Raw genomic sequence first — 12,720 nt, 5'->3', positions numbered from 1 at the left:
TAATCCCTTACTCGCTGAACGGACCCATCGGTAGGCAGCCACCTACTGATGGGGGGGGGGGGGGGGGGGGGGGGTGGGGGGGGGGAGTGCTCAGGAACGGTGCATGTTTTTTTTTTTTTGGGGACTGTGGGGGAACCCGGAGTACAGGAAGACACACACACACACACACACACACACACACACACACACACACACACACACACACACACACACACACACACACAGGGAGAACATGCAAACTCCACACAGAAAGGCCCTGGATCTATCTATCTATCTATCTATCTATCTATCTATCTATCTATCTATCTATCTATCTATCTATCTATCTATCTATCTATCTATCTATCTATCTATCTATCTATCTATCTATCTATCTATCTATCTATCTATCTATCTATCTATCTATCTATCTATCTATCTATCTATAGGCTCTCCCATCTGCTTTTGGCTGCACATGCCAACGGAAGCATACCTGATTTCACACACCAGATTTTTTCTGGAAATTTCGAAGTAGTAATCTCAACTTCCTTCTTGCACCCCCGCCCCCCGCTGCCCCTGCCCCCCTTCCTCCCCGGGGCCATGTGTTGAAGAGAGAAGAATGAGTTTCAGCTCTGATTCCAGGAGATGGGAAGCTGTTGCTTGCCTTGGTACAGCGATCATGTGCGTTCCCAGTAATTGCTACAGCCACAAACCAAAAGGAGAGAACATGTGGATGTAGTGGTGGTGGCAGTGGTGGAGGGGGGGTGGGGGCAGTAGCAGCAGGTATTGCTGTGCAACACCGTGGCAGGGTGACGCTGCTAAGTCTGATAAATGATGGATCGCTCTCATGGCAGCTCATTTCAATCCTTAACGTTTGAGCGACAAAGAAAAATGTGCCAGTCTTGTGGAAAACTACTTCTTCACCAGATGGAGTTGGGTATTGATAAGGATTGGATGTTGAGCACATGCACATACAAGGCAGACACGCACAGCTTCAAGGACACATGTACAAAATATAAAAACAAATCTGTTGTATTTGTCAGGTATTTTTGTGGCCGTCCATAAATCAGGGCTCTGCATTGGCAAGAAATGTTCAGAACCTTGAAACCTGTTCAAAAATCAGAGAGTTTCATTTATTAACACAGTTAATGTCTCGCTCATTCATCTGCCTTGGGTGAATGTGGTTGTTTTCCTGCATGACAAGCTGCACGCCAGTACAACCAGCTTGTGTCATTATGACAGCACCAGTGTTGGCATACAATACTGGCATCATTTCTTCGGGTCCCATCCACAATCTACTGGCAGCGCCGCGAGGTTCCTCTGATATCGACTCATCCTGGTTCCACAAAGTTGAAGCCACAAAGATTTAATATCTCAAGTGGTGCTGAGCTCCTATTGCTACTAATGGATTCTGTATAATGTGGCACTTAAAATGCATGAGCAGCCTCTGATTTATCTGTAATTTGCCTTCACTGGAGCATATCCCCCTCAATACTTCCATTCGGTTTCAAGCTCTCTACGAGATCTTGATTGGGATTTCATATTGTTACACGTTTAACAATTTGGTTCATTTCCAATGCATAAAACAGTTTTTTTTTTGTGTGTGTTTTATTTAGCTTTTCAGGATTCTGTTGTAATCACGCGACAGAGAGAAGAGTAAGTGAAGCATGAGAACACGTGCATGAGTTGAGGTTTATTTGAGCTGTTGTTGCAGAAAGACGTGCTGACTTGAGCCGAGGCAGATGGGCATCTCCCAAAGGGACCATTTTCCTTTCTCTGATCTTCCACTGTTTTATGTGTCAAACAATAAGCATACTAATTAGATTAAAACGACCTAAAGCGTTTGAAGAAATACTTGAAAACATCATTTCAATGAGTATCCAGCTAAAACCTGGATGGACTCGCTTTTTGTTTTCACTTCAGCTGACCTCTTTCGGGGGGGGGGGGGGTCACGCAACATGCAGTAGGCTGCTCTTAGCAATTGATCCTGTAGGTTTCAGTGTGTCAGTGTTGTCATGGCAGCAGAGTCCTATTGACAAACCAGGCTACAGCAGCTCAAGGTTAACAGCCAGCGGGCCGGAGTCACAGACCATTGAGAGAGAGGAGTCGATACTCGAGGACAGGCCAGATTAAAACCAACAATGTAAATGTTTCAATCTGCGCGGCTGTGAGCAACAACCGCAGCTTCAAAAAGACCTGTTAGCAATTGCTAATATGTTTTAGGTGATCTAAATGACGAATGGGATTTGCTTAACGTCAATGACGAGCATTATTGGTCTCAGAGCCTGACAAGATTACTGCCTTGCTTGTTCATTTTCAGCAGGTTTAACAACCTCTCACATTTGCTTCCCTGGGGTTGTAATATTGCCAGGATTTTTATTAGTCTTCCAAACACACCCCTCATCACTGTCATAAATGTTTGAACAGAAACCAAAGGTGTCCAAAGTGCTTTAATTACTTGAAATTTATGAATTTTATTAATTCATTAAACTGTTCATGTGCTGTAAATTTTACATAAATTTCTCAAGGAAGGATGATAGATGCGTTTGTCTGTATTTAATAATTTATCCATTCTGTCGCAGGATCAAATTTAATCACACCGTGTAAAATAAGCACATTGTTTGCAGTTTAATTTGACGGATAAAGAAAACTTTTTACGGTACCACAGAAAGACAGCGTAGTCAACAACAAACCCAGACAGATGTGTGTCTATCAAATCTAGGTATTGATTACGGAACATGTTTTTGAGTGTCTTCTTTGATTACAAATTTACATCACGTGAACTGTACTCAACAACATAGAAGTACTGTTGGTAAAAAAGATAAAAATACTGAAGTAGAAGTACTCTTCTAAAACTAATTCCTCAAAGTGGAAATATTACTGATGAGTTTTACTTTATTAGTTACCAATTATTTGAGAAAGTGCTAATATTAAAACAATATTCTTCTCATTTACTCAAAGTAGTAGTCACTTTTTAACCACATTTAATTCGATTGTTATTAGTATTTAGTTGATGTAATGTAAAAGCACTGAATGTTTGTCAATGAACATGAATGTTACATCAATCCATCCATTTGCTTCATCTGGTTCAGGGGTCGCAAGATGCTGAAGCCCACCTACGTTACTTAAATTGCTCTCAGTGACAAGTAAAAATACAGTAACCGAGCGTGAAATTATTGGGTACTTTTCTTATTGTTGTTTTACTGTGTATTCAGTTGTAGACATTCGAATCATCTATATTGAAAGCATATTTCTCAGTCAAACAATAATGACATAATCTGGTTGATGTACAAAAGTAGATGTGATCAAAAGATTAGAATAATAATTCTTGTTGTGGATGTATTTAATACCTATGATTTTAAAAGTGGGAAGGTACATGGTAAATTGTACTAACCTGAAAAATTCTCATAAAAATATAAACACCTGGCAAAACATCTTTAGAAAAGGCTAATATCTCTTTATTGGACATTTCTGTATTAGGTTTGCGTTTCAAACTACCAAATGTAAATTGATGACAATGGAATGGCTACATGAGTAAACAGTTTACTTAAAACATTGAGACAGGCATTGCTGCTGGTACGTTTTGCCCCATTTCACCTGACTGATGCATCAAACTTGAAAAACATTGAACTTTAAATCTAATTTGAAACTTTTTGAATCAAGCTATTATGAAATATGAATGATTTGGGGCATTCTAATAGGTTTCAACATATTCTATCACGTGTAAATGATCCCGACTTCAGAGTATTACAATCTATTTCGATAACATTCTGGCTGAGTGGTATTTAAGTGAATATAGGATTATTCTCCTGCTGAGGTAGACATCTGCAGCGCCGAAGGCCTCAGCACTAATGTTTGAAGGTGCAGGATGAAGCTGACCCTCCCGACGAGCGCTGACACTTAAATGACAAATGCACACAATGCATTACCATATGTAGATGGAAAAGAAGACACCTGCAACTGCCACTTTGAGCTTTTCGCCATCCAGAAGGTTGAGCTGCTGAGAGCAGGAGCAGAGGTGACGACACCTCCCTGTAACATCAGCCTATTGTGCGCTCCTGTCCTGAATTTATAATGAATCTCAGTGCTGCTGCAGAGAGAATCAGCTCATCTAATTAGCTGAACAGTAGAAAAAAAGAAATGTCAGTTTTCCTTGGGATCTGTTTAGTGGTCATTACCTCTGCATAAGCGTGCTGGTGCTCACTGCGGGAGCGCGCAGTCTCCAGGACACAAAAGACATACCGAGAGATGCGACTGCGGGGAAACGAGCTCCTACAAACACAAAGCGAAGGATGAAAAGGTGGCCTGTCACCGCAGCTGGCATTTTGCTCAGCGGGGAGCAATGTAGCCTGTCTACCTGGAAGCCCTCTCAGACAGGAGCATGTCCACTGGGATCCCACAGGACCGCCTACTGGGACCACACCTGACAGGGGGGGTGTCTGAAAACTCTGCAGAGACCCTATTATATATGTCAGACTGCTAAGCACTGCAGTGGCCACCATGACAAGCTCCCCTACACTTTATTAGAGGAGGCTCTCACACAGAAATAGACATCAAGACTAGTTCAGGCTTTGCATTTATATTTTCAAAACCATCTGCTTCTACTTTCAGTATAAATAATGCGAACCAGTGAAGCATTGTTAAAGTTTGTTTATGAACTCAATATGTGGAATACATTCATGAAGAAAGCTCACATACAAACGTACAGATGTACCAACACTGCCATCTTCAGGCAAATCATAGCTATGTTTCTGTGACGTCAAGGCATACTCACACTATATATACAAAGGAAACATGCTATTAATGATTATTGAACACATTTCAAAGGAAATAATCTCATGACTTTAAAAAGAACCGTGTAGCTGAAAGTGTATGATGAAAAGGGAACTGTCTCCTTGGTGAAGCTGATGTTTTCATGTAGATCCAGATGAGCAGCTCAGCATTTCCTCCTGGCAGATTCCCATGAGACCAAGTGAAGGTGAGCTCTTTGTTTTGTTTATTGCCAACCCTTTAGTCCTGGGGTGTGGATCTCTGCAGTCTGAGCTGGAGAGAAAAGAGCAGAGCATGAAAACAACTACAGTAGCGTGATATAGAGCAGGTGAGAGGCCGAACCTCCTTGTAACAGACCTGGAACCTGCTCGCTCTTTTTTTCTTTTCTTTTTTTTCACAATAAAATATATTGTTAATGGCTGTTTTGGTTTAAAACATCTGTAAAACATCCGCAAAATTATCATCATTTCAAATAATTCCAATAGCACTTACAAATAAATTAATTCATCAAAATTTGTATTTTCATAAAATGTTTGTTGTGTGACTCCTCGTTTCTTTGCACCATAATTCCTTCCCACATATAAAAATGAAGAAAAAAAGCTGCTGAGAAAAGGTGTCAGCGTGATTTCCTGATGTTTTCTACTGTTAAGGAGATGAGTGAAGTGTAATAGTACTGTACCTATCCGAGTCTAAGTCCGAGCTGAGTTCCTTCTGCATGTCCTCCACTGAGTGGAACCTCCTCAGGCCGCAGCAGTGGACGGCCTGGGCCACAGAGTAGTGGGTCCTTCCTGCAGCACAAGCCTCCATCTTGGACACGCTGAGCTGCGACTGCAGGAAAAGATGCAGGCAGCTGTCGGACAGCAGCAGGGGGCTCTCAAGGATTCTGGTAAATGGGGGCAATAAACACATTAAGACGACTGCGAGCAGTGCATATTGTACGGTTGACGGGTGAGGAATAAGCAGTCCCGATGTCCAGTAGGAAGTCACTGTGTGTTTCACTTTTGTTACATTCATATCATGTCAAAGGTCAGAAATGTATTGACCTTTGAAGAGCATCTTACTTTTCCAGAAACACCTGGAGTCCCTTCATCCGCTCAGTGATCTGTTTTGCATTGTTCAGACTGAAGAAAGGGTTTTTCGGGGGCAGCTCCGGTAACTGGACCCTGCATAAACAACAGCACAATGACACGAAATGATTTTATAAACATAATACTACTTTTCTTAGCATGAAAACAAAGTGAGCAGGCTCTGTTGTTCCCCTTCAGGTGACAGTGAATACTTGCATTAGCAGTGAATTTGCTTGTAGTTTCTGTCTGAGCCACACAAACTCACTGTATCTCCTCCTCACACTTGAGGTCTTCTTGGTGAAACACACACTGTCCGTCTATAACAACACACACAACAGTTACACATCGAGCTGTTCTTACTAGCTCTACAGATTAAGAGTCACTCTGTGAATTTACTCACGTGTAAACAGATTTCATAGTCCATGTAGGCATGCCAAAAGTCATGCCGTCGTATCCTTGGATCCCGCACCCACACACTGATGACCTGCTGCATGGAGAAGACAGGAGAGACACTAAAAGCCTGAACTGAATGCACAGTGTTACGAAAAAGGGGACGATTTTTTATTAGTAAGTGTAAGAGGAAGTACAGAAACTACAAGATGAATCAGGGAAGGAAAATCCCACATGCATCCTGTTTCCTTCAGCTTGTGGTTTCGGAATTGAATAAGACAGGTTAAAGGTTATTGTTCTGAATTTCTCAGATTAACAGCTTAAGTTCAGTCCTACCTGATCCTCTGTGTTTTCAATTTCCTCTCCCATTATCCGCAATGGCCCGTGTGTGTCAGTCATCCAACGTCAGACAGGTGAAATGGCACTAAGCATTGTTACTGTATCTTTCCTTTCACATTTTCTCTTATTGCCAAAGGGCAAAGGTTTCAAAATAAAGTCACAAGACTCTTGATAAGCTCCTCCCGTGAGCTCTGGTGAGACGACAAGCAACAACATGACTAAACTACATGAAACATGCAAAATCAATGGTCTTTCTAGGAACCATCCGGAACACAAACGACACATTTTTCACCCTGTAACATTCCCACCTCATGATGTGAACACAATGAATCAAGAGGAAGTGTCACAAAATGTTTATTTTATTCAGACTTCACAGATTCATGGTCAACAGGTACAGTAGTTCAGGAGCAGGTGAGTTTCAAGAGGTTTAAGGTTCAGCTGAGTGTCCCATAACAGTCATGGGAGATATGTTGAGTTATGACAGTGCCACCAGGATACAAGTCAAGTACATATAAACCTGCGTAAACGCACAGGCTCATATCTAAAGTGCTACATTTAACAATCATCTCACCTGCAGGAGGTGGAAATCTAATTTAAGAGATGTGACCTTTTGAGAAATTCTACCAGGTCTTCAATTCAGGGAAAGAAAATTAAATAAATCACCAAATCATTCAGTATTTTTACAGTTATGATGCAAAGGGGAGAGTGCCTGGTGCATACGTGATTGGAAATACGGGGGACTTTGAGTTGGCCAACACATCTTTCACACTTCACATCAAACCCAAGATTTTTTTTTTTTTTTACAGAAATACAGTGAAACACAGAAAATAAAAGCTCAGTTTATAAACACCTCACATCATTTGAACTTCAAAAACAGGCCTACAATTCTTAGTTCTAACCAAAAACTACAAGAGCCAGAACAGCAGGAAGTTCCCTCTGACATACGGGATATAAAGCTCACACTAAGCAACCCCCTTCCCAGTGAAAGATACTTGTAGTCGAACAGGGCAAGAAATACTAAATTACTTGTGTAACAACGACTTCAAAACAAAACACATCCACAGTGATTGAGTCTGCTACATGATGACACAAGAAAAAAAACAAAAAAAAACCGTCTGACATTGAAATCAACAGCTCCACATAAAGGTTAGTTGTAGTCTCCATCACGGTCTCCTCAAAGGCACAGTGACCTTACCGAGCACCACAGGACTGAGAAAAACATCAACAACAAAAAAAAACAACAACAACAACGATCTATCCCCGCTGAGAATCTCACACCTGCCAGAGTTTGAAACTCAACCTGCAGTGGGACGGGATTTCACACAGAGCGCCTCTAATGTCAGCTGAAGGGAGGATACGCTTGATGGAGGCTAAACTAAGCTTCAGGTGGGAGCGCAGCTGTTCATCAGTTCTCCTCGGCGTACAACACACACACACACACACACACACACACACACACACACACACACACACACACACACACACACACACACACACACACACACACACACACACACACACACACACACACACACACACACACACACACACACACACACACACACACACACACACACACACACACACACACACACACACACACACACACACACACACACACACACACTTTACTGCTCCTCCTCCTCTTCCTCCTCCTCCTCCTTGTCTCTGCAGTGCCAGGTCAGCTTCTGCTCGTAGAAGTCGATGACCACCTGGGGACATCTGGCGCTGGCTTCATGGGCCGGCAGCAGAGCCACGTCGTCGGAGTTCTTCCTGCGGGGAAAGTCGCAGCACGGGAAAAATATAACAAAGAACCCCCTTCCACCCGACTCTCATCAGCAACAGACATTTCAGTTTGTTTAGAGCAGGTTGTTATAAAGGAGGGAAGACTAAAGGGATTTTAATAAACGTCACTCTGCTGTGGCAACAAAATATCTATTAAATATTGTTTTACAGCTGCAGTGCAGCTGTTTATTATTGCATTTCCCGAAAGTTGTGGGGAAACTCCGGCGATATTAAAGAGCGGTTCCAGACTTGTATGGACTATTCTCTAAAGCAAGTGGCTTTAGCTTTCCCACAACGCAACTAATTGCTTTTTTTTTTTATATATATTAGTGGGGATTCAGAACAAAAACAAGTTTGTATTGAAAATAAAGAGAATGGCTGTGTCGTTTGCCGAGACTAGGGCATGAACCCCCCCCCGCCCCCGAGATATTTGGTAAGCTTTTATGCTTTGCAGTCTGCAACTGTCAACGAAAACATCACCATTTTAGATTGATCAAATACTTTAATTTTACCTTCCACTTATTTCTCGAAGAACTAGAACAAAATATAATGCTGGTAAAAAGCATCACCTTGACCATCAAGACAGGGAAAAGCCCATCGTACACTTTGAAAACCATTTGGCTTAAATTATTCATGAGTAACAGATTGCTTCTCCTAAAAGAAGCAGCACTTTACGCCGGCTAAAGTTCAGGCAGATTGAATATTTTTTACCGGACAACATTGTGTTTAGTTTAGTTTTAACTGGCGCTCTCTGTGGTAATGCCCCATAGAGTCAATGCAAATTCCTGATGTGGTGCTGTTGGCTGTCAAAACATTTTTTTTCCCAATTTTATATGTAATATGACGGAATCCTTTGATTTCCATACTGAACTTTGTGTTTGAAAATTAAAACAACAGAAAAAAATAAAGAAATCACAAGTCTTCAGCCACAGTGATTTTCAGAGACGGAACAAAGCTCCTTAGAGGCATAGAAGACTTTAACCAACTGTTTTCACAGACTGCAGTAATCCCCACAACTAGTAAAGACAGCCTTTATGTGAAAACTCAGCAAAAGTTCCCTTTTAAAGCTGCCACTGGTCATTTACCAACGAGCTCTGATGAATAAGTGCCGCCTCTTTATTAGGAACTTTGCTATCGAATGCTATCCAATACAACTCTTATGGCATGAATTCATTTAAATCTGTGTTATTCTTGTGCCGAACTCTCCTGTTTGTTTGCTGTGATTAAAGTGGGATCTCCACGATCTGGTATTCGTTCAGTGCCACAGCCACCAAACTTCATCTCAATGTTATTTTCTGGATTTTATACAAACATTGAAGCCAAATGGCGGAATTCGTTCAGGAGTGGAGTTACCATTTGACTAGGAACATGAGCTCTCCCTTTCTGTCTGTGGAGCCGATGATGCATTCAGGCTCCAGGTAGCTGCTGAGGTCCGCCGGGGCGTCTGAGTGCTCGTCGCCCGGCTGCAGGATGCCGCCGTCACTCTGCATCATTTGATCCTGGTGCTGATGCTGCAGACAGGACTGCAAGAAGAAATGGTGCAAGTGTTACAAGAAGGAACCGAGATAGCATTCAGACTTGAGGAAACGTGTAGAAAAATGTTTTGTTTTTGTGAAGAGAAGAAGAAGAAGAAGAAGAATCACATTTCACTTTCGGGTGCGTTGCAAAACTCCCACAAAAAAAAAGAGGAAAAAACAAATGAAATGGTTTTACTCTAACTCAGTACACATCTGCTAGTAATACAAATTCCAGAAAGGTTGGTAAGCTGTGTAATTGGTCGATGAAAACAGGATGAAATGATTTGCAAGCTTCATAAACGCAACAGATCAGATGTTATAGGTGAGGCATTTGATCATTCAATAAAAATATGACCTCATTTAAAATGTTATAGTACAAGCACGTCTTAAAAGAAAATTGGAATGATGGCAACATAAGGAAGGTAAATGGTACTAATGTAAGAAGAGTTAAGAGGAGGAGATGTTAGCAGTTAATTAACAACAGTGACTTGGCTGTATTAATAGAGGCCTTTTATAGAGGCACAGTAATCTGGAAAATCTGTGGAAAACTTTATCAGCTTAAAATTGTCTTTGAAGATGGTTTGATAGATAAAAATTCTACATTGCAAATAAGCATAAATCTGGAGATTAAAAAAAAAAAAAGAAGAAAAAATATAATGGACAAGACTGAAAGTGAAACTTAGATGTTCATGACCTTCCAGCCCTCAAGCTGCATTAAAAACAGGCAGCCTTGTGTACAGGAAGCTCAGGAACACTGACAGAAATCACATTGTGCGAACACAGTACACTGTGTAATCCACAAATATTCTTCTTTATTGGATAAAGACGTGGGTGCCGCCATCTTCTCATAAAAAACTGTTCTGTGAGCGGATTAAAAGAAATACCATATAAAGAACAAGCATTGTGCTGTTCACTGTGTTCGGTCAAACATTTTGTTTTTGATAAATACGACACTTCTCAGACAATACAATTCAACTATATTTTCTTTAAATGGTGAATGAATACTTTCAAGGTTGATGTGCTGTTTGTGTTTCATCACATGTAAAACTTCATCCTGCTTTTTTCTTTTGTTTCCATCTTGCACATTGTCTCAACATTTGTAGAACTGAGTTGACACTAACAGAACAACTTCCTTTTTTTCCCCTGGGTGCTGATGTCTGCATTGAAAGAATATTCTAAAAATAATCGTTTCTTTTTCTCTCCCTCCTTCCTGATTTAGGTGCAGACGCTTGTGTGAATAATATGGAAACAACGTGCAGCTTTAGACCATTTCCAAAGCACAAACATACTCACAATTTCCGTCTCTTGCTCGGTCATTTCTTCTTTGGGTAAGAACTCTGCCTGCTCGTCTTCGTTCTCCTCTGGGAAGTGGGCGTTTCTCAGGAACTCCTCGATGAGTTCCGGGCAGTCCAGATTGTCCTCAGGTTCCCACGTGTTTTCTGCACTGGGATCGTTTCAAACCGGAGAAGAAGTGTTACAACTTCACTTCATGGATTTGACAACATGGTTAAAACAACAAACACAAACCCGTGTTCAGGTCGACTCACTCTGTGAAGCCTTTCCACTTGAGGAAGTACTCCACTCTCCCGTTAAAGACCCTGCGGCGGATGATCTGGTCCACCGCGAACTCCTGAACAATAGTCGTCTCCTCGGTCTTCCTCTGTTTGGCAGTCTGCTTCTTTCTCATTCTGCCATGATAAAGAACACAAGAGTGATTAAAAAAAAACAAAAAAAACAAGACAAAACACTTTGAGGGGATGTTGGCACAACAACATGGCAGTGGTGAGTACTGACTGTGTCCTTCAGACAACGAGCCATTCACTTATTCTAGCGCTCCACCTGCCGTTTCTTTCAGGAGCACGCGACTCGCACACAACAGCGCGCGAGGAGCGAAAAAACAAGGTTATTCTTCACTTTACAAAACGAGCGACTGTGGAGGCTGTGTTTGTGTGCGGAGACAAGAAAGGAAAACACGGAACTGGAAGTGATGCACGTCTTTCACAGAACAATATGCACGTACGCTCGTGTCGGCGTTGAGCTTTATTCTCTGCGGTGCTGCGCTGTGCGTGTCTCCGTGCGCCCGCGGGGAAACTACACGCACACGGCGGCGTCCCGGTGGCTCCGCGCGCTAACGTGGCGGCTCTTAAAAGCGGCGAAGACAACTTTTTCATCAATGACTTAAAATTAAAGATGGCCGTTGATGCTCGGAGGAAGTGGTTGCCAAGGGAAAAGGTCATGCCAGGAAAACCGGGAGGAGACGACGGGGACGCGCACAAGCGGCGACCAATCAGAGCGCAGTCCGCTCGTCCGTCCCCGTCCAGTGGCCCGGAACAGCCCCGCCACCCACGGGCGTCAGCGGGGTATGACAGGGCAGGAGGACCGGGGGTCTGGATCACACACTGGATTAATAATAATAATAATAATAATAATAATAATAATAGCTTGATCATTTAAGTGGATGCACATAATAGAATATTATTTATGAATATACAATAGAATTGAAGTTTATTACACACTCATTAATAAACAATAAATACAATTCATTTCTAATTATAATATCTACATGTATTTAACTACTAATTGATAGTATCTATCTATCTATCTATCTATCTATCTATCTATCTATCTATCTATCTATCTATCTATCTATCTATCTATCTATCTATCTATCTATCTATCTATCTATCTATCTATCTATCTATCTATCCCTCCAAGCCTACAGATAAAGCAGGAAAAGAATAACCTTCTTCCCACTTTTTTTTGCTCAAAGAAAATATTACTTTTGAGGGCAGTGACACTTTAAAAATAGCAAAAACACTTCAATTACAGAATATTCACCACAGTTGACTTTTTTATGAAATACTACAATTTAA

The 12,720-nt window shown here is 41.5% G+C and overlaps 2 protein-coding genes across 5 annotated transcripts; both read right to left on the bottom strand.

The window, feature by feature from the left end:
* Positions 1-4,610: 4,610 nt before the first annotated feature.
* snx10b (sorting nexin 10b) lies at positions 4,611-6,667 on the bottom strand. The gene is made up of 6 exons (XM_080470837.1): positions 6,543-6,667; positions 6,217-6,303; positions 6,033-6,133; positions 5,811-5,912; positions 5,429-5,632; positions 4,611-5,022 (listed from the first exon to the last, which is right to left on the bottom strand). Exons 1-6 carry the CDS (start codon positions 6,603-6,605, stop codon positions 4,893-4,895), a joined length of 687 nt encoding a protein of 228 aa, XP_080326963.1. The 5' UTR covers positions 6,606-6,667; the 3' UTR covers positions 4,611-4,892.
* Positions 6,668-6,882: 215 nt separating this feature from the next.
* Positions 6,883-12,079, bottom strand: cbx3b (chromobox homolog 3b). Of its 4 annotated transcripts, none has more exons than XM_080471335.1 (5): positions 11,868-12,079; positions 11,395-11,535; positions 11,141-11,291; positions 9,684-9,853; positions 6,883-8,318 (listed from the first exon to the last, which is right to left on the bottom strand). In XM_080471335.1, exons 2-5 carry the CDS (start codon positions 11,532-11,534, stop codon positions 8,174-8,176), a joined length of 606 nt encoding a protein of 201 aa, XP_080327461.1. In that variant the 5' UTR covers position 11,535; positions 11,868-12,079; the 3' UTR covers positions 6,883-8,173. The 4 variants fall into 4 exon arrangements, with proteins under 4 accessions (XP_080327461.1, XP_080327463.1, XP_080327464.1 ...); XM_080471337.1 differs by lacking the exon at positions 11,868-12,079 and adding an exon at positions 11,687-11,863 and having other exon boundaries at positions 6,884-8,318; XM_080471338.1 differs by lacking the exon at positions 11,868-12,079 and adding an exon at positions 11,691-11,861 and having other exon boundaries at positions 6,884-8,318.
* Between the last annotated feature and the right edge of the window lie 641 nt (positions 12,080-12,720).

Source organism: Lipophrys pholis (assembly GCF_963383615.2).
Source record: "Lipophrys pholis genome assembly, chromosome: 9".
Classification (NCBI taxonomy): domain Eukaryota; kingdom Metazoa; phylum Chordata; class Actinopteri; order Blenniiformes; family Blenniidae; genus Lipophrys; species Lipophrys pholis.
Note: the sequence above shows the minus strand (reverse complement) of the source record. Positions and strands in the feature narration are given on the sequence as shown.